The 21,991-nt window shown below is 40.2% G+C and overlaps 2 protein-coding genes across 2 annotated transcripts; both read left to right on the top strand.

The window, feature by feature from the left end:
• The first annotated feature begins 2,960 nt into the window (after positions 1-2,960).
• LOC119741649 (neuronal acetylcholine receptor subunit alpha-10-like) lies at positions 2,961-15,295 on the top strand. Its single transcript, XM_038217482.1, has 6 exons — positions 2,961-3,258; positions 10,705-10,844; positions 11,448-11,492; positions 11,818-11,927; positions 12,425-12,960; positions 13,290-15,295. The coding sequence occupies exons 1-6, from the start codon at positions 3,213-3,215 to the stop codon at positions 13,811-13,813; spliced, it is 1,401 nt and encodes a 466-aa protein (XP_038073410.1). The 5' UTR covers positions 2,961-3,212; the 3' UTR covers positions 13,814-15,295.
• Positions 15,296-15,971: 676 nt separating this feature from the next.
• LOC119741124 (neuronal acetylcholine receptor subunit alpha-10-like) lies at positions 15,972-21,663 on the top strand. Its single transcript, XM_038216813.1, has 6 exons — positions 15,972-16,349; positions 16,890-17,029; positions 18,225-18,269; positions 18,479-18,588; positions 18,805-19,337; positions 20,389-21,663. The coding sequence occupies exons 1-6, from the start codon at positions 16,304-16,306 to the stop codon at positions 20,889-20,891; spliced, it is 1,377 nt and encodes a 458-aa protein (XP_038072741.1). The 5' UTR covers positions 15,972-16,303; the 3' UTR covers positions 20,892-21,663.
• Positions 21,664-21,991: the final 328 nt, after the last annotated feature.

Below are 21,991 nucleotides of genomic sequence, written 5' to 3'. Positions count from 1 at the left end.
GCCAAGGAAGAAAATTATTTCAGTGCCGTGGGATCGAACACCAACACATGGCGTGGAGAAAACATTCAGATACATGACTTTGAAAAGTGCACCATGTCCATGCGCTGGGCTTACCACAGGCAGTTCAGGTCCATACTTCCTAAAAAAAAAAGAAGAAGAAGAAGAAGAAGAAGAAGAAGAAGAAGAAGAAGAAGAAGAAGAAGAAGAAGATGCGCAGTAACACTTCAAAATAAAAAAAATAATAATATTAATAATTCATAAAATTTTTGAAAATCCATGCCCCAGAAGACGAGATATTCTACCATGAAGGTTATAATTGTTGCAAAGTGCACATTATTCATTTATTACACAACTTGTATCTTCATGAATGGAATTATACAAGGACCCTAAGTAATCGAGTTAACCACATTCCTGGTCGCAAGTAGCAGCCTGCATGATGACATCATAAGGAATGTCTTCGTCACAGTTCATTTTAAAATTTTGTCAACATGAAATTTGGTGACTTGTGACTGACTTGCGAAGTTTTGTGATAGGTTCCTACAATCCTACACTGCAAAAACTGCAGTGTTAAATTTACACCATTGGTATCTATATAGGACCATCTGGTGTTAAATTGTACTGGTGTTGTCCTATATAGATACCGAATAGTGTTAAATTAACACTACAGTTTTTGCAGTGTACAATAACTTGTTAGGCCATCCACTCAAAATGAAGAAGTAACGTTTATGTTCTCTTACCTCCCAATTCCTCCCTGTAGCGCGTATAGGCATATATACTACTTTGGACACAATGAACCAAACCATTTTTTTTCTGGGGGCCATATAATATGATATAAACTCTCATATCTCGCCAACCAAAACCTTTACTTAGGATTGAATGCACAAACCTCTTCGCTAGCACATGCTTGTCAAACACACTTTCAATGTACGTGAACTCTATACGAGCGAATTCCTTTGTATCAGTTATCTGATCACTTGTATTCGGGGGAAAAATAAAAAATATATCTTTTGAAATTCAGCACAGGCGGAAGATTCTTCGTTGTATTCTCTTACCAGAAAAAAAGATGTGGAAAACAAATCACAAACTATCCTTTCCGACTGACAGCGTTTGACCCTTCCAAGTAAAAAAAATATCTCCATTGTAGCCGTTCCTTTCACGCTCAATTATCTGGCACGTGTTCCTTCAGTCACCCTGAACACTCTAGGCCCGGGGGCCCTTAGAGATCGTCCCGCGTTAATGCGAAAGGGTTTCTATTGCCGGAAATTAGCCTCAAGACTCGGAGAAAAAGGGGAGGAAAAATCCGAAGAGAAAACGGTTCAATCGATATTTTTCTCTTCCTCGGAGATTGGGGAGCAGCAGTGACCAAGCAATTGTGTTTTATTGCGATGCCATTCCCTGTTGCCTCGTCTTGGCTATCGAATAGTAATCGCAGAGGGCAGTATTTTTTATGTAAGCGTTTTATTCCTCGGACGTGTGCGAGGAACAGCTTGGGTAAAGGCCCCACTGTTTTGCGGCAATATCGTTTGTAAACCGGATCTGAACCGGAACCAGTGGCGATTAACGCATGGGCCTACCGCGCCGCGCCTGCGCGCAAGGTCTTCAACTTAATTTTTTTATTTATATTTTTCCCCACTTAATTCTCAGCACATCTTCCCTCAATGAGGAAACACATCATTTTGCTACAATCTAAGATGGAGTGATGATAAAGTTGTGTACAAAGATTACAATAACACGTTCATGGGAACAGGCTCTTATTAGTCACACCGTTCAAAACACTATATAACAAACAACCATACAAAAATAAAAATCGGCAATACGATTAAGTGCGACTAGAACAAATACGTTTCAAGAGTTTTTTAAACATTGATTTGATGTCAGAAAAAGAACTCATGGGCGTCGCCTGGATTTTTGTCTAGAGGGGGGCAAAGCACCCCCCCCCCTCAAATCCCTGCACTTTTCCAGCATATTCTCGATTTATCATTTTTCTCGAGGGTGGGCAGGGACATCCCCCAACCCATTAAATTAACAGCAACTTACGACTTCGGGCATCTTTTTCTTTCTTTCTCTCTCCCCCCCCCCCCAATTTTCCTCCTTTTTTTTTTTTTTTTTTGCTTTTCCAGGGTGGGGGGGGGGGGCAAGCGGCCCCCCTTGCGCCCCCCCCCCCGCCCCTCGCGACGCCCATGAAAGAAGTGACGTCAGCGTCTGTTAGGCATCTTGTTAAGCACTTCTGCCTCGAGGTCACGTTTACGCAAATTCGTTCGCATTTTCCACAGCGAATACGGCGCAAGATGCTCGTATTATTCAAATGATGGTTTTATGGAATCACGCTTGATCGGACAGGTAAATGGCACGTCAAACGTAGTCTAGATACATGTAAACTTGCAATAGAGGTTCACCAACCTGTTTGACCTTAGACAAATGCAGAGTCACTATACAAAGGTATGAAGCGATATTTTAGCAATAAACAGCAGAGTGCTTTAAAAATTGAGGGTTTGTCTTCGGATACATATACGTCCATTGTCATTATGTACATAATGACACAGAGTGTTGACCACACCCATCCTACCTCACCGGAATTGGTCATTGGACAATTTATTTCAAGTTAATAGTTTAAGGCAAGCCCATTCCCTCTACAACAGTACATTTTGGATGCATCACTACCCATCAGACCTTAATGAAGTCAATTAAGACTTACGAAAGTAACATTGATTAAGGGCTCATCAGCCAGGGTAGTTTCCACTAATGCCGGAAAATCAATTCTCACATCTGACTAAGAGCGGAAGGGCCTTAATACTCAAGGAACAAATTGCATTTTGTTCTGGTAATGTAGCGACTATACGCTTAACAGAGCATGGACCTCACAGCGCAGTACAGCGGCTATACCACCAGTACAATTAAATGGTGACGTAACGTTGTCAGGCGACCAATCCAATTCTCTGGAGGAACAATCCCATTGTGTCAACCAAACTCAATAGCTACAATGTACTGCACACGCTCAGACACGGGTGATCAAATCCATTTTGGGCCGAATAACGACTGAAGTTGATAACACTTTCCATAACGTTTTTTTTGTCAAGAATAATATTCCCTTTCTAGAGATAACAAATATTTCCATTCCCGAACGGAATATATTAATCTCAACTTGTCCATGTAAAAAAGGGAATCTTTCTGGAGAAATTGTTTTATTAAAGGATCACTGGGCCTCATCCAATATGACTTGGCTTGGACTTCTGTTCGTCGTTTGCAGCTTAATGACGGGTAAGTTTTTTTTTTCTTGGTCAGCTTCACTGCAAGGTCTTATCAATTATTAACAGCGAAGATGTGAAGAAGGGACTCTGGTATTTCCTGTTCTTCCATCGCACACAGAACGTTCTCTCGTTAAACCAAAACTTAAACCAAAGTTAAACATTAAACCGAAGAAAATTAAACTATTTACCAATGAAAATGAACGATGTAATAATTACTGGGAACCTATATATCAGATTGTAAATAACAAAATTGGAAGTTAACCGTTAGGTGCAGAATTTCTGGATAAGGTGCGTTTATTTGGATTATAACGTTTCTTTGCCCGTCGCTTACAACCGCCCTGTGCACCAAAGGGCTTTCTGTCACACTCTAAAAAAGCATTAGTCAGATTTGACTAGAAACCATTCAGGGTCAGCTGGGTGCAACTGAAAATCAGTCAATCTGACTAGATTTTTCCAGTCAGTATTGAAAAATAGTGGTGCAAATAACTAAAATTGGAGTCAAATCCAACTACTTTTCTGTAGTCATAGTATGAAACTTTGCATGTTTAACTAAATTCCTAGTCAATTTTCAATAATAGGAAAACCAGTCAATATTTTGACTGAGGTGTTTTTAGAGTGCAGTCAGCACGTCGTACCCCACAAGCTGAGGAGGCCCGAAATGTTAATCCCGGCCGAAATTACACACCTTTAAGATTTTTCTTATTAGGCCTGAATGTTTACGAATTCGTAAAAAAGATAACATGACAATGAATATTTCGAAGTGGTCTCCTCTTTAGAAAAATGCATTTCCAGATAAGTTCAAAGTTTTGTTCCTTCAAACAGCCACTCAATTTATTTTATTGTAAACAAAAACTCAGCTTACAACATTTTAAGGAACCATTATCATAACAAAAAATCATTCTAGACACAACTAAATATTCGCGTTTGACTCATCCCAAGGTCCTATCGATAAACATGTTGTCATACAAGCGAATTAAAGGCCGGTGTAATTTTGCGTGTCGACGAATGTGCTGGTAGTGCCGGCTAGGAATACACAAAAATGTGTAGAACAACTCACTGCCATTCCGTTCAAGCCATTTGTGACAATCATCGGAAGGAGGATATTATAAGATTAAACAGTCTAGATTAGAAAACTTATCGATGATATTAATTATTCCCTACATTGTTACACAAAAACTTGTATTTTGTCAGGATCGACACACGTAGACTAGCCAAATTGAAATGCACAGTTCGAATCCATCACTCACAAATTTGAAAATAGTTTGAACGCAGACCAAATTAGGCATGTACTGTTCCAAAGTGTTTCAAACAAGGTGATGGTCGTCTCCAGAAAAAAAAGAAATAACTGCTGACCAATAACTAAATGAAACATGCTTTTATTTTTTTCTTCGAACTTTGTGGATAGTTTGATGCAAAACAATGTGTACAACTGTTGACAAACGTTACCCATATGGTATGTTGGGCCACACATTACTTGAATAATTCATTTTCCGAAACCAAAAGCACATCCCTGGATTCAGTTTGGAGGTCGAGATCACGACCATAAGTTGAATATAAAATGAAGTACATGTTTCTGACTTAACCTTCCACACAAATTTAACACACGAAGTGTACCTGAGGAACGTTACAATGAATGAGCACCGGTACCTGCACTTTCCATGTTCCGTTTAGTGGATCATGAAGGAGTTGATTTCCATTATGAAATGTAGTTGAAATTTCTAAGTATTATGCCATAAATTTGAAATCACGATTAAACTTAGTATTCGCAAAGCAAATCCAAACAATTGCACAAGATTGACATTAAGATATGTAAGTATGCAAACGATTATGCTGGAATTATCGTATAAGTGGGTAGTGATGTTGGAGATGGTGTACATCATAAGCATCTCTCATTGAAATTATTCATTATAAGCTACTAATTCAATGTTGGGATCACAACTTCCGAGTAATCGACGATTTTGTTTTTTTCGAGCATCAGTGTTGGTGGCGTGTTTTGTGTAGCAGAGTGATATCCTATAATAATTTATGTCAAATATCTCATAACATAACAAGATTATCTGGCACTCGGAGTCCATTCCAAACACAGATCTATAAGCCGACTTATTCGAATGGACGTGGTCAGAGGAAAACTACTTGCTGCCGTTAATCGATGAACCAAATTTGATACCAAGTTATGGGGAGTCAGGTTGGCGTAGCGGTACTTTCCCCGCCTTCCACCGCTGTCATGGGTTCGAATCCCGCTTGGGCCAATGTGGATTGGGTTTTCAGTCCCTACTTGATTCCGTGGGTTTTCCCCAGAATATTCTTCTGGCCTCCTCCCACCTCTAAAACTGTAATTTCTTCTCAATGTCTCCTCTCTACATGTTTCGTCAGGCTTCGGGCTACATTGCCTAGGGCACTTTTGAGGAATCCTTGGTTTTATTACCAGAAAGAAATAGAATTACTAGATAATCTTTTTCATAACAAAGAATTATATTTGTTTACCTGAACAAATAACTCCCTTTATACAACTGAGATACTGTCATTCTTAAATCTAGAACTACATGTGCAACAGAGCCAATCAATACATTCGTAAAACCGGTCTGACAGTTATGTGCGCAACGTCGTTAACCGTACACACAAATTGCTCTCTCTCTCTCTATTTCTCAACCCAAGCATAAAGGATTATGGGCCTTAAATTCCTTGTAGAAAAAGGATTTGCAGAAAATTGAGAGCTGACAAAAGAGCGGCTGTGACAAGAGTTAATCCTCAGAAACATGGCCGACATAATAATAAGCCAGTTACTTGCTGAGGGCTTTAAGGTCGGAGGAGACAGTGTAGCGCCTAATCCTAACATCTTTGTTACCAAAATGGATGTAGATTTAGGGGAAATGTCTTTACAAATGTATTCGTAAATGTGAGCACTCTTAAGGTTGAAGACTTAAGTACACATTGTGGGTCTTATTTTAGTCGACAGTTGGTTCTTAAAAAACGGTCACAAATGCGATGGACGACAGGGCCGTTTTTCAGGCCACCACCAAATTTGAGTTTCCTTTTTGGCGCAACCCATCATGTAGTGTTTCTGAACAGTTTGTTCGAAATTATGTCAACTTAAAAATGTTTGCCCAAGACCTACGGTTGTCATTCGCTTTCTGTGCAACAACCCAGAGGAATAGCTTTGGCATCGATGATCCAAGGAAAAAAAATGAAACAAAACAGCAACGATCTGTTGTCTTTGGTCGCCCCTTGAGAGCTTTTTTAATTAATTTGAGTACGCTTTTGGTAAGGTTAACTTGATGCCAGGTAATGTCTTTTTTGCGAGTCTGCAGTACGTATTTCAATTATTATTGCCCGTTTGCACTTCTACACAAATTATGTTGCGAAAACACTACTGTGCTCATTGAAAAGTTTAATCGCTCAGTTGATTTTGTTGACCCTCAGTAGCCTAGACAATTATGCACCTATTTGTATAATTTCACAAAATATGCACCTATTTACATAAAAAAGTATCACATTTGATCGTCGACTTCAACCATGCCACTTGAAGACACAGAAAGCGATGCGCACAGATATTTTGGAAGCTTTGGTAGACGTGACAATTATTACATGTATTAGTTAAAGTACTGAACTCTCATAAGTCCGACGCCTCATAGGTCCGACGCCTCATAGGTCCGACAGAATCGCATCCCCTAACCAAATAAAGGCTCATAAGTCCGACGTCTCATAGGTCCGACGCCTCATAGCTCCAACGCTTCGTAAGTCCGACAAATTAAACGCCTCGTTTTTCTGTAGTCGGACTTATGAGGCGTCGGACTTATGAGGCGTCGGACCTATGAGGTGGAATAAATAAATTTTATGCCTCATAAGTCCGACGCCTCATAAGTCCGAAATTTCGGACTTATGAGGCGTCGGACCTATGAAGCGTCGGACTTATGATACGGCCCCCATTCTCAAATCAACGCATATCTGCGCCGGTCGATGGTGGATCCAGAACAATCCGAAATTTTGTTGGATTCTAGATGCTCTGTGGTGCGATCTGAGGCAATTTCTGACCACTTTGGCCATTCTTTTTGAGGAAAAGATGGGTAGTGTACGCAGTGCCTGCCTTTATTGCGACGTCACTTGAAAAAAAAAATGGGTTCGGGTTTTTTTTTTGGGGGGGGGGCATGCCCCCCAAGGCTTGGTGCCAGTTGCCTTATATTCAGACAAGCATTAACATGTTCTTGGTTTATCTTTTTAAAAGAAAATGGCAGATGATCGCGTTGGAGCTGCAGTGGGCTAATTTTGCACAAACATTCATGATTGCTCTATAACAAACTTCACAACCTCATTATCCGAATCGTATTTGGGTACGAATGCCTTGGGGCAGATACCAAATAAAGCAGACACTACGCCTTAAATAATCCTTACTGAATGTACACCAACGTGGGGGATGACAGACCACGATGACTTAGCTTGGCCGGTTTAAGGATGAAGAAGAATGGGCACCTCAAGAAAATCCAATACTATTTGTTTAACAATGAATGGGCTGAATAAGCCGACTGCACGCAGGGGTTAAGTTTCGGATTGCCGAGGGAATTTCATCAAGCACTGTTATAAACAGTCGGCATATTAGCCTCGTATATCTCACCACTGCAGCGGTATAAATCGGGTACTCTGGCTACATGTACGCGATGCTCATAGGTTATTAAAGGAACGTCCATTGCCTCAGTGACAAATTCTCATTCATGAAATACATTCATCGAGAAATTTTCTAAATTGGTCCAGATATTAATGTCGGTACTGTTTTTGTACAGTCTCGCGGCGCCGTCTTGCACATGGATATTTTCATACGAGTTTGAACTTAGGATGAGTGGGGTACAACGTGACTTCCTACTGACACCCGTATAGACAAATTCAAATCAACTTTGGTTAATATTTCATCGTAGAAAATTAGGAATTTATATATGCGGGTCTTAAGAAAATTATTGATGACGTTTGCCTGTCAATTATTTCGATAATTGCGATTTTATTTTTTAGTTTTTAGCAACTAGCCTACTACATGTATACCAGTTGGTATAGTTGAGGGGTATAGAGTCCCTGTGCTAATTAAACACAGTTTTCTGATATTTTGTTTATTTATTTTTATTTCTTAAATCAAAACTTCGGGTCTTGAAAAAACTGAGTTGATAAATGTATATGTTGCATAATTACCTGATTCCTTTAGTGTATCTTATTACATATATTTGAATGTTATCGAACATGAAATTTTAGAAGTGAACTATTACGCATAAACATACCTCATAAACAAAATAAGTGTCAATGAAATTGTGCAAACATACGAAACTGAGTACTTTGCTTGCAGTCAATTAATATTTCCTTTGATTCGATGAATGTACACACCATTTAATTGGTCGTATTCCTTTCATGCCCGAGAGACTGTGCACACGATTATTTGTATGACGTTCATAGTAGACAATAGTCGCGGTCAAACAGTTTGCTGATTGCTACCGAAGCCAATTCTTGTCTGCGCAGGTTCCCATCACACCGGTTCCCAGTCAAGCAGCAAACTATCGAAGAAGACAGACTTATTTTGCGAGCCCAGACTGCGTAAAGCATTAAAAGCGATGCAGAAATAGATGGAAGGTGACATTGTATAGACCGAGTCAGAGTCTGGAGTAAGCAGGCGCAGTTTTTTCATGTCTGCGTATCTTAAGAGCTTTGGAGGTATTGACCTTTTTTACAATAATTTCGTGGATTGAAAAAAAAGGGACAAATGCCGCCACAGTAAATAAATGCATATCACAACAAATAGATGCATATAATGTGTACTGCGTATCATTGTTATATAAAAGCAAGTAGTGGTTTTTTTTTTTTTTTTTGGGTGCAGCACTATACTCATAATGTTTGTGTATGGCCATTTCCCATATATTTTTGGTTCGTAATGAACGCTGTCCTTTCGTCGGGCCGCAAAACCAGGATAATTATGAATTACATCTGCATTCATAATGATCCCATGTAGACACTCTAAATATGAAGTACTGCCACAGTTCGCAAGGGAAATGTGGCCAAAAATGCATTCCGCTCACGCTGTTCACAACTCAGTCACATTCGAGAGATGTGTACATTTGAATTTCATTTGGTCGTGCTCCAACGGTTCCAAACATCCCACAAAATTGCCATGCACATTAAGTAAATGACAATTAAGCACTCCCTGTAGAGCTAAGAGGAGTACATTCGGCCAGCAATTTAATACATGGTGATTTTCACAAAACCCCTCTTGCGTTAATCTTGTCGAGTTTTGTGTTATTGTCATCGTTCTAAACGTTTTTAAACGTTTCAGGGAATTTTGATCATTTTAAACATTGCACAACTGTTGAATTCGACGGTTTTTTTTTTTATATTTTATTGAATGAGGTACTTAAATCCTTAGGTGTATTGTTTACTGTGGGGAGTCAAATGATGTTAGACATCACAATACATGTCGTTCGCGGATATCGATTTTTCCCTTTCTGAGACGTTGACTTTTCGACTATTGATTAAGTGTTCATTGGCTAGTAATACAAATTCTCCATACAGCAAATAAATAATAGATTAGTTGCACATACATATCCAAGTGAACAACTTAGATACACGCAGTGCACAACTTGCAAACACCTTTAAACAACATAAAGGGCAGATATTGTCAGGGAATATTCAAAGATGTGTGTTCATTGGATAGCATTCACATTAATATGTGGATATTGTTGCAGGAGTGGCCAACAGTGTTACACAAAATCAGACAGGAGGTATGTCAAATACATCGTCTACGAACTGAAAAAAATACGGCTGACAACCACATATAACACTAATGCTAAACAAATATAACTACTTCTGCTTTCTGATGCGATATCCTTTTCTTGACTGTTAACCATATCTCTCTGCAAAGTATGCTATTCATTGACCCTACAGACATTCCTTATTTGGATTTCCGCACGCATTCATTTTTCAACTATAATATCGGTAATTCTTTCATGATCTGACTTTACCTGCAATTTTCAAGGTGAAGGGTCAGGTAATCCGGCGATTTCGTTAATGACAGTTTTCTTGCTATGGAATCTATATTAGTCATTAACAGAAGTCATATTATATTGTAAAAAAATTAGATTCCAACACATTTTTCCTTGTAAAAGGTGTGATATGGGAACCACCCTCACCCGTGTTCAAATTTCTGGTACTCAATTATATTGACGGTGTGTTACTCAGAATCTGACGCAGATTTCTATACTTATATAATCCAAAGCTTACACTTTTTACTTCGAACTGCGCTTCTCACTTCACGCTTAAATTAAAGCAATGTTTCTTGCATAACTTTCAACTAAAAAAAGCTGAATAATGCTCCCAAATGTTTAATTGATTTTAAAAGTAAACTCTGTACTTGGTGGGAAATGAATATAAAACAAAATATTATCACGTCTCATTTAAGCTAAATATTCCTTTATATTGCTCATATATTTAGGAACGGAGGGAACGCTGTTCGAGAACGAACTTCTTAAGGACATGTTCGCCAATTACAACCCAATAATTCGCCCGGTGCTCAACGCGTCAGCATCCATACAAGTCAGGCTGGGTGCTGCTCTCCAGCAGATCATAGAAATGGTAAATATGAGGTGATTTGGTAAAACACTGTGAGCAAGAAGGTGAAGTATTACCGAGGACGTGTTTACCATAATTATTCCCATAGTTCACGAGGCTTCGTGTGTCATTTTTGTATTGTGCAAACCCCTAACTTCACTGGAAATCATGGAGCAATTTCGGGCGAGGACTATTCGACTAGTGGTTGATTTGTCAAACACTGCTTTACCTCTTGGCCCTTGCTCCCTGACTTGCTTAATGGTGTTGCTATTGGTAACTAATGACGCAACCGTGCCCCAGTATCCGGTTCCAAATAGTCGACCAGCGTAGTCCAACCACCCTGTGCTCGATCGAGTGAAGTTAGTCGAAAGACTGTCAACCAAAGTCTTTGCTCGTACCTGCTCATGGTTGTTGACGAACGAGTTGTCCTCACCAAACCCTCAAAGCAGGCTTCGCATTATGATGGAATAAATTGATACCAGTATTGATAGATGTATGGTTTGGTGGTTGTATGTCTAATTGATTCGACATTTAATCTGAAATTAACTATAAAAAGTACTTTCAGTAACTACAATCTTACCAATTAAGCCTTAACCCTTTTTCTTTTATCCATGCATTTGATGACAGGATGAAAAGAACCAGGTGCTGACTGTCAATCTATGGATGCGAATGGTGAGTGGGCCAAAATGGGTATATTCTATGGCACCGATGCGTGCAGAATTAATGAATGATGAATCGAATCAGATTTAGATAAAACAGAAAGGTAAGGTAAGATAAGGGTTCAAATCAAATTCTTCTGTACCATGCAGGATGTTAATTCCTCTCAGCAGGAAAGCTAGGATTTTGAATTATTTAATATTACTACACTGTTGCACGTGGTAGTAATCGACAATTTTGTTGTTTGTCGATGGTTAAGTATTTCTTTTATCGTCTAGCTTCGAAATTTTACAGACCGTGATTTGCGTTTACCATTTTTGGGGTTTCATTTTCGTGACAGCAATGGACAGACAGAAATTTCCACTGGGATCCGGCGGACTACGGCGGCACTGACACGCTCATCGTCCCAATCAACTCAATATGGAGACCGGATATCGTACTCTACACCAAGTAAGGTCATCTTCTCGGATACTTTAAACGTCATTCTAAACCGTGTACGGCCGCTGAAAATTGTCTGATGTTTCATTATATATGCACGAGCGAGAAAATGAACCAAATTACGAACCATTAGAAATGACGAAAGTATGGGAGGTTTATGTGGTTTAGAAAAAAAGTTGCCGATTACACCACCATTTTGCGTGGTAATTTTGCCGGGCCCATGTACATGTATCTACAACTCAAATACCCGATAAAATAAGAACGGAAAACTGGTGAATTAACAGTTGGCGACTTTCTTCGAGCCTCATGCATCTGCTTTACTCGTATAATTTCTAATGGTCCATATACTTTGCGCACATTTTGATAATTAGTGGAATGATACCATAACAGTTGGGCACAAAATTAAGTGTCACTACAAAGGTGCACCAAAGTTACCGAAAAAGAGACCGAAAAAAGGTTTTTTTTAAATCCAGTATTCTAAAATTATCCTGTATCGTTATTTGTGTTAGTGCTGACTCTGGCTTCAGTGGTATGATGGAAACCAACGCAGCCATAACAAACACAGGCATCGTGTACTGGAACGCCCCCGCTATCTACACCAGCACCTGCAAGATCGATGTGTCCTTCTTCCCCTTCGATGAGCAGCGCTGTCCGCTCAAGTTCGGCTCCTGGGCTTACAACGGCTTCCAGATCGACCTGGTCAATCGCTCCCTGTCCGGGGACATCTCGGCGTACATCGACAACGGGGAATGGGAGCTGATTGGCATGCCCGTGCGCAACAACATCGCCTACTACCTGTGCTGTGTGGCTCCGTACCCCGATGTCACCTTTACCATTGTCATGAGGCGCCGACCGCTCTTCTACATGTTCAACCTCTTGGTGCCTTGCATGCTGATTTCGTTGATCACTGTGCTAGACTTCTATCTACCGGCGGACTCCGGTGAGAAAGTTACCCTCGGTATCACCATCCTGCTAGCCCTGATCGTGTTCCTGCTTCTTGTCGCGGAGACTATGCCGCCTACTTCGGAAGTTGTTCCACTCATTGGTAAGAGTTAGGGGTGGTCCTTCATAAATCTTTCCAAGAGCTGAACAATCCTTGTCAAATACTCTCTAACTAATACTGACTAACGCGTAGTCACACCGTTAAGGAATGATCTCATATTTGTTAATTGTATATTAATTGTTTTCAGACGAAAATAATCATCAGCTATGTGCTGCATTGAGTTTAAGATAGCCGAGTGTTTTAACGTTAATTCGCATCAGGAAAATTGACGCATCACTTACTTGCTGACCGGGAGGGGGGGGGGGGTTGATAATAATTGTTTAGAGCTGATTTTTAATCTTTAATATTGTTTTTTTTTTAAATTGCTACAGGCCAGTACTATCTCGCCACTATCGTCCTGGTCTCTGCCTCCACAGGGATGACAGTCTTTGTCCTGTACCTTCACTATCGCCTTCCGGGCACAAAGCCCGTGCCCTCATGGCTTCGCAGCCTGGCCTTCAACTACATCGCCCGCATTCTATGCCTCAGTTCCACAATCAAGGTGGCACCTGCTCCTCAGAGCCCGGAGGTCATCGAAAACAACCACCTCTCCAACGGCAACGTCCACACGGACAAGAGCTACAAGACCAACGAGAACAACATCTCCACCGTGACCTTACCTCCACTTGTCTCTGAGAGGTTCCAGAGGAACGTCAATTCCATCCTTGACGAGCTCAAGTTCATGACGAACCGGACGAAGGACTCGGACGTGGAGGAGGAGATTCTCACGGAATGGAAGTATGTGGCCATGGTCTTCGATCGCTTGTTCATGTGGATCTTCCTGATCACCACCATCGTAACAACAGTTGGTATTCTCTGCCAACCAAAGCCCTACACACTTCGAGAAGACTTGTAAACTTTTCTTGGTTTTCAAATACCAAAAAAATATTACCCGGGCCAATAATGAGTCACAAACTACAATTTATGTCATATTTCCAGGGGACTAAAGAAGGCAGCGAACTTAATGGTGTCTATCCCGGTCGTAGTCTGAGGTTAGACGGCCTACAGTAAGACCACTTGCCGTAATTCCCGTATAAAGTGGTAAAGGCTGGTCGATTAAACAATGACGTTTTGTTTATCTCACACCAAGCAGCTTTGAGCTATCCCGGTACTGCTTTTGGAAAGCTCATCATCAGGAATCGTGGTACAATCATGAAGCATTGTATTTTGCAATACGGACACGATGGTGTTAGAGATTGCATATTGATCAAAAGAGTGTTGTGCCGAAAGTCAGTGCAGTTCCATAGTGGTTATTCACTGGTAACAAAATAAGTTGAACTTTTGCTGATCATCAATTTGTTGAGAAGTTCGAATCCCATGTCTCTCGCCGATAAATACTGACAATAATTTGACTGATAAAAGCATCTTTTGGATTTTATTCACCCTGTCCACTACATTTGTTATAGCATTTTTACTATGCTACACAATGGTGATTAATATAATTTCTAAGCTAAGCGACACAATAATTATGCTTTTTGTGGATATAATGTTTTGACTCAAATATTCAGTTTAACATTGATTATAATTTAATCATATCTGGAAATAATGTTAAACTCCTGTGATGTATATAACTCGTTCAGGGAGCGTTTTTATGAAAAACAAGATCTGGATATCATCTGTTGAACACAAAATCAGCAGGTTTGGTACACTTGGAGGCAAAACCATAGAAGGTAATTGCCATTCAATACCATGACCGATATGATTAGTGGAAATGTAACAGCTGACAAATGTTAATACACGTAAAGTAGTGCCTTATACGACTTAATAGAAACAGTGATAATCGTTTTTATTAATCTTATCGTTTTGCTTGATCAGAAACTATTTTAAAGAGTGTCTATTATATGCCTGTCATGGCTCGATGTAATAATTATGAAGAAAACGTTTAATACATGCAGACGTTCTGACTCATATTTTTGTTCAAACCCCAACTTAATTCAGCTCAAATGTATGCACTGTACAATTTTTTTCATGTATCTCTTTTTGGAAAAAAAAAACAATGTCCGTAGTGATTATTTCTAATTATTTTAAAGTACCTAGGCCCAGTATGGACAATCTTATTTATCCAAGTAGCTTTTGTTTGCTGGTACATTATTAAAATGGCCAATCCGGTAAACCAACAGGGCCTGTAATACCAACAAACAAACAGGGAAAGGCTGGGAACAAATGTTTAGAGGGAATCAAAATGTGACCATATTGTCATTTACAGTAAAAGCTCTGTGAAGCATATAATCTTGATAATCGTGTTTTAGGATCGTGTGTCCCTTGTTGCAAATCCTTTAAAAAAATATTGTTATATAAATATATGTAATTAAAGTACTAATAAACACAAGGATCATTACGTTGGCTTTTGTGATCATTATGTCATTGTATTTGCAACCAGGTTGCTGTTGGCTGCATGAGGAACATTGGTGACCACTTTTGCAGTGGCGGGTCTACAGGGGTCCAAACCTATAAACCTAACCCTATTAGTCCACATTTAAAAAAAAAAAGATTATCGTGCAGACAAACATAGAAAATGACTGATAACCCCCTCCCCCTTTTCAGCTAACCCCCCCCCCCATCAAAACCCGGATTCGCTGCTGTTTTTTTTACATCTCAATTTTTATTCTTATATCAGAATTCGTTAGGCGAGACTATGCTTGAGTAAAATCTCCCACACAGTCGCATTAGAATATTTTTTATTCTCTGATTAGGCACCCCTAATTAAAAAAAACACCTCCTCTTTTTGAACATCTGTACCCGCACGATAACAACACATGAAATGTCTTTTTATAAACTTAACAAAAGCAGACCTGTTGAATGTGCGGCGATCCTCTCATTCCTCTGCATTCGTCGGTCCTCATTCTTCAGTCCATCTACTGAACATTCCTCTCCTGCTTGCCATCGCGTTGTTTTAAACAATGGACACTAAGTCAATAATAATGGACCACAAACAAAGTGTTGTCAACAGGTGGAAATTCCTGATTGGAATGGTTCGTGCGTTCGCGACTAATTGAATGGCGTATGAAACATTGTTAGCTTAATAGAACACCGTGGAAACAAGAAGGCGACTGTAATAGGTCGACTGGCAATTCGGTGTTGAAGTCCCTGAAGTGAGGTGAGACATCTTGGGATCTTACAAGTGTAGTGGAAGACACGTACGGGACTTATCTGACATCACAGACTGACAAACTTTGTCAAATTGATAGTTGCCTGGGTCCTTTCCCGGACAAATCATTGTAATCTTGAACAAAAGTGTGTTTGTAGGCATTTTTTGGAACTGACATATTTATGAGGTCGGTAAAAAGTAAGAATCTTCAAGTACAATAAGTACTTTATTGAAGGACGCCCCGACATCGATGTTGCAATGGTGAGGACAATTTTATGGCTATGTTTGGCCCTATGGACGACCTGTAAGTACAACAATTTGTTTCATTTGTTCTAGTTTCGTTTGAAAATTCTGTCTTTCAATTGCCCATGAAAATTAAAATGGTTAAATGCACCAGCTAGAGGCAAACTGGCCAGTTTCACTCATGAAAATAATCGCAAGTCCCAGGTCCGTTTTCCTGCATTACCCACAAACGTCATTGACAGGAGCTGTACAGAACTATAGTGGCGAATGTATATTGCAATCTTCCCGGAATGATGTCAAGCGGATGATGGATATAGTTCCCTGTTAAGCGTATATATTTTTCGGGTTGTTTTCAGGTTCGAGAGAAGTGGGGCTATTTGTATACTATGTGCGTATATCAAGCCAAAGGGGGGCCGAGAATGGGAGCACGCCTCCCCTGCCCGCCTCGAGGCATGCTAAATATTAAATAGACCGCGTCCCATCCTTTCCTATGCCATAAATCTCCCTGAATCTTGTGCCCCAAATTTCCCAGTAGTTAGTCTGCCAGAAGTCCATTAATCTTTGATCTGCCAATTTGTTCGCTCTTTTCCCTGTTGCTGAGGTGTCGATGCCACGCCAGATATGGAGCGGCTCTATGCCGATCTGTTCCAGACCCTTAACCCTGCTATACGACCCGTTGCTAACGCTAGCGACCCAGTCGTCGTGACGGTGGGAGCAGCCATCCAAATGATCGTAGAAACGGTGAGAGTTTAACAAACGCGAAATATTTTAAAGGTTGACATGATAGAGTGACCGGTGAATTAGAATGTAAGGGACACCATGTGACGGTATACTGAAATCCAAATGATATACGTATTTGCTACTTACTTTTTTCGCGGGAATAAAGACCCCTGAAGTATTTTGAACTTCAGCTAGATTGACCTGAGTCTGAAAACGCTTGCCCATTTTATGCGAATTTGAATGAAAGTGTTTTTTTTTCAAGAACCAATACTGAGCAAGGTATGAAATTGGAAAGGAAAACCTAATAATCATAAGGAGGTTCATGTTAGTTCGAAAATTTGGGACTCTCAATACTGTGTTGATGTATGAGAGTCCCAAAACTTATTAACGTTATTGAAAACATGAAATACAAGAAAATAGACTGGTACCTGAAACAACCAGTCCAGCAACTCTTCAGTGCTACATCAATCAAATGTGTCAAAAGACATCTGGTATGTCTGGTACTAGTCTCTATTTCTACACATTTTCTCATAATCAGCAATCAGACTAATGGCAATGGATGAAGAGGTCAGTCTTTTCAAACAGTCAAACCATGGGTGGACATGCACCAGTCTAGTCTTTAGCCTCATTTAAAATCACTTGACTTCCCTCCCTTGTGCAAAATATTGAAGAAAAGTCTCCTTTAATATTGAATTAACACTTCAAACTTGGTACAGAAATACTGAGGACCTTTTCTTTACCCAATGACAGTTTTGGAGAATTGTGTTGCCTAAAGAGTGAGTAAAGCTGGCCCGTTTTACATGGTTTTTTTAGCATTCAATATCCCAGTCTGGGTTCATGTATATGGAAAGAATTCCATAAATGGCCATCGCAATTGTTTTCCCTGCGCCATGACCTATTAGCCATCAGAAAGAGATAACATGTCCTAAAAAGTCAAATTTGGCAGGGAAAATATGAAGCCTTTACTGAGAAAACACTTAGAGGGTTTGTGGCACAGGGTGTCAAGTGATGTCCAGGTATGGAACTCTTTCCATGTATACTACCCTTCTTTAAATGTCTTGTTCCCCTTGGCAGTTAATATTACTGAGCAATTTGGTCGAGACGGTTGAAACTTGTCATGTAACCTGGAGCTACTTTTTTTCCTTCTTACCCCAAACACTGTAGTGTATTTGACAAATCAATCTGTAATTCCGATTACCCTGAATCTTATTTTTAGGACGAACAAAACCAGCTACTTACAACAAGCATGTGGATGCGATTCGTAAGTATTAAAACTATACAATATTCCTGATGGGTCCCATTATGCAGTTCGAAAAACCTGAATCTGCCCTAACATGCATGGCTTTTCATGAAAGCTTTTTAAAAATTTTGAACGCAAGAGTGCGTAAAATAGTTTGGTTATCATCATTGACACTGCGGTGTAAATAAGCATGAGTTAACTTGTCCTAACTTTCCTATGTCACTTTGTAGTCATGGGAGGATGCACTTTTACGCTGGGATCCTGACGATTATGGTGGTACAACGAGTCTTGTCGTTCCGCTTCACAATATCTGGATACCAGACATCGTTCTTTACAACAAGTAAGTTTCATCGTAAAAGATTATCATTACCATTAGCAGTAAAAGGGATTGTTGTGCACTTTGGTGAATCAAAGTGAAAACAGTTTCTCAAAAATGGGTAAAATACCTATGCCACTCTAGTAAAATACTCTTGGATGTCTCATACTCTGGAAGAATGTCTAATATCTAGGTTTTAGCATAATGTTTGATGGGATTCTTTCCAATATCTTTTTGCAGTGCGGATTCAGAATTCCGAGGAATGATCGACACCAGTCCTCACCTGACCCACTACGGCGTCGTCTATTGGAACGCACCGGCTCTCTACAAGAGCTCGTGCCGCCTCAACGTCAGATACTTCCCGTTCGACGAGCAGCGTTGTATTCTTAAGTTCGGGTCCTGGAGTTACGACGCATCCGGAATCAACCTCGTAAACCGCAGTGCGGCCGGGGACATGTCTAGCTTCATCGACAACGGCGAGTGGGACGTCATCGGCATGCCTGTCCGGAGGAACGAGGTGTACTACAGTTGCTGCCCGGTTCCCTACCCGGACATCACTTTCACCCTCGTGCTCAGGAGAAGGCCGCACTTTTATCTCTTCAACCTCCTAATGCCGTGCCTACTTGTCTCCTTCGTCACTGCTCTGAACTTTCTCTTGCCGGCTGACTCTGGGGAGAAGGTTGGTCTGGTCCTGACTGTTCTCTTGGCGCTTACCGTGTTCCTGCTGATTGTTGCGGAAACTATACCGCCGTCAAATACGACGCCCATCATTGGTAAGTTCAAAGAAACCAACGGTATGTGATAAGGGCTTAGAAACGCTGCGTTCCGTTGTAGAAATGAGTAAGCCACCCTAATGAATGAAAGGTTTGCGGAAACACAATGTGCGAATGCTTTTTCAACTAAGAGAATGGTTCTGAAATGAACCGGCGGTTTCAGAACCATTCTCTTAGTTGTGAAATCATTCGCACATGGTGTTTCCGCAAACTTTTCATTCATAAGTTTCTCCACCATGCAAAGCTTCAAATCTTACGTAATCTTACTCAATACTTATTCATCGGCGACTAAACGAAGAAAATAGGCCTACACATTTATCCATATTACCCAGATTAAAAGCCAGAAATCAAATGGGAGGGGCTTGACCTTAAACAGAAAAAAAAACCTATCAAGGCAGCTGAAACAGCCACCTCAATCCTTTCTTCCCCATCCAGGACCTGTTAATAATACTTGCCGATCTTTTCGACTGCTAGAATCTCCCTAATCACCAAACAGTTCCCAAAAGTTGTTGTTTATGTCATAACTGCCGATTATAACTAAAGGGATAGGCTGGACTGTCTTGAGTATAACTTCAAGGAAACATTTTAGTCCATTCCTAAAGAAGTTGTAAGGTTTTCTCCCTCTGTCATTAGCTGGTGCACCCATGCGACTAATCCAAGCCAGTGATCACTGGACACTTGTGCTATCTGAACAATAGCTATAGTACAATGCTTTTGCCATTTAAGGGGCCTCCGTGATAGAATTGATAGCGTGCCTGGCTTGGTCTGCAGGACTTAACCTACTGCTTCTTCAAACGAACTCCAATAACACAACACTATATTCGTTGCTTCACTCACGAAGTGACAAAAACCTCGAAAATCGATAATTGTTCGATTTCGAGTTTTACTAGCCTTTTTATTATATTTGTCTCAAGGAACAAGTTATCCAAGTTTCAAAGCAAAACATTGTTACTTTCTTAGTTATCGTACGGAACATTAAGAGGTTTTTTGTCACTTCGTGAGCAAAGCGATGGCCTATAGTTAAAACAATCTTTCTTTGCTCTATGTTTAGGTAAATACTTCATCGCCACCATCTTCATCGTCTCTTTGTCTGTGATCATGACCGTCTTCGTGCTTCACCTCCACTTCCGGCTACCAGGGGTTGGTCCCGTCCCTATATGGCTCCGCAAACTGGCCTTCGTTTCCCTGGCTCCGCTGCTCTGCGTCCAGGCATCCTACGACCACGGTAAGCCGATTCTGCCGACGGAAAGTAACGGTGGACACCTAGGCGACATCCCTGTCAAGAACCGCAAGACGAAGAAGAGGTCCCGGTGGGTTTCCACAGAGGATGACAGCAATGATTTGACAGATCTGGCACGAGCGGTTGCCTCCATCGACGGCAACCTGCACACCTTGGTGACACGATGCAATGAGCAGGACGCAGACGAGGACATTCTTACACAGTGGAAGTATGTTGCAGTCGTCTTTGATCGCTTCTTCTTCGTTGTTTATGTCATACTGACTGTAATGACGACCATCATCATACTCTGTCAGCCAAAACCCTACTCGGAATAGATGAAAAATGGAGCACTTGCGAATGTCGTTATCTATACAGTCTAATTATCCACCTGATGGCAAATAGAAATCAAAGGCCGGTCCGTATGTAAATATATCAGTCTTACCGTAGAGCCTATTAAACTGTGAGCGGGTACGCTGCCATCTAACAGAAAAGTATTACTTGTTGTATAATATTATAAAAAACAATGAATATTTTCAGAGGCTGTATATTAAATTGCAGTTCTGGACAGTTAATATTTGTATATAGATTGAAAGAAAAGCTGACAAAAGACTTTTTACTGCTCATGCATTAATATGTCCAACTCAGGAAAACAAATGGATCATTTATTGATATTTCTAGTACTTCGTTACGTTTGCCTTTTGTACCCTCATTTGATTCAGTAATTCTTTAAGTAAGCATGAACAAACTACATTGAAAACCAAATTGCCTTTGAAAAACAGTTTATCCGCATTTGCAGAACTGCATGAGCACTCGCGTAACTCTGACAGGTGTTTAGATCCGGTAGTTTGTTATAAATGTATTTGCAAGGCTGTATATTCTTTACACATGTATAATTATCAAGAACTCGTTGCAGTTGTCACGAATATTAATAGTTTAATATAAGTTCCAGCCTTTATCATTTGGTATCGTGAAGAATTTAAATCTTGTTTATTTCGTAGATTAGCTTTATTAATCGATTCTTCATTTATTGCTCTCTAAACCATGTCTTTTGTTGTGTTGTGTCAAATCTGTAAGCAGCTAAAGCAAACATTAAATCTGTTTCTGATACACCACGAGTCGTTCATCTTAAATCGTAAGCGAGGCATATGCTATCCCTATACGGCAACTCACGTAAACAAAATACACTCAACCAAAAAGAAAGTCCCCTTTTAATACTTTTTTTGTTTAACTCAAAAATTACTGGGCACATCTCGCTCAAATTACGACTGATCAGTACAGATATTCCTTAGCAATCCAGACATACTTTTTGGTTGGCCAAAAAAGCGATAATGTTTACAAAATTATGCAATTTATGACAAATGGTACCGAAAAAAAATTGCACTGGATGTGAACAACAACATGCACGTATACAAAAGTGCAACTGTTTTGGGTATCA

Source organism: Patiria miniata, unplaced genomic scaffold, assembly GCF_015706575.1.
Source record: "Patiria miniata isolate m_02_andy unplaced genomic scaffold, ASM1570657v1 HiC_scaffold_5, whole genome shotgun sequence".
In the NCBI taxonomy this organism is placed as follows: domain Eukaryota; kingdom Metazoa; phylum Echinodermata; class Asteroidea; order Valvatida; family Asterinidae; genus Patiria; species Patiria miniata.
Note: the sequence above shows the minus strand (reverse complement) of the source record. Positions and strands in the feature narration are given on the sequence as shown.

Bases quoted from the DNA above. Each gene is read 5' to 3' on its own strand.
- LOC119741124 (XM_038216813.1), top strand. From the start codon at position 16,304: ATGGTGAGGACAATTTTATGGCTATGTTTGGCCCTATGGACGACCT. The intron at 16,350-16,889 runs GTAAGTACAACA...CCTGTTGCTGAG, and splicing joins TTTGGCCCTATGGACGACCT to GTGTCGATGCCACGCCAGAT. The intron at 18,270-18,478 runs GTAAGTATTAAA...GTCACTTTGTAG, and splicing joins CAAGCATGTGGATGCGATTC to TCATGGGAGGATGCACTTTT.
- LOC119741649 (XM_038217482.1), top strand. From the start codon at position 3,213: ATGACTTGGCTTGGACTTCTGTTCGTCGTTTGCAGCTTAATGACGG. The intron at 3,259-10,704 runs GTAAGTTTTTTT...TCATATATTTAG, and splicing joins CGTTTGCAGCTTAATGACGG to GAACGGAGGGAACGCTGTTC. The intron at 10,845-11,447 runs GTAAATATGAGG...ATTTGATGACAG, and splicing joins TCCAGCAGATCATAGAAATG to GATGAAAAGAACCAGGTGCT.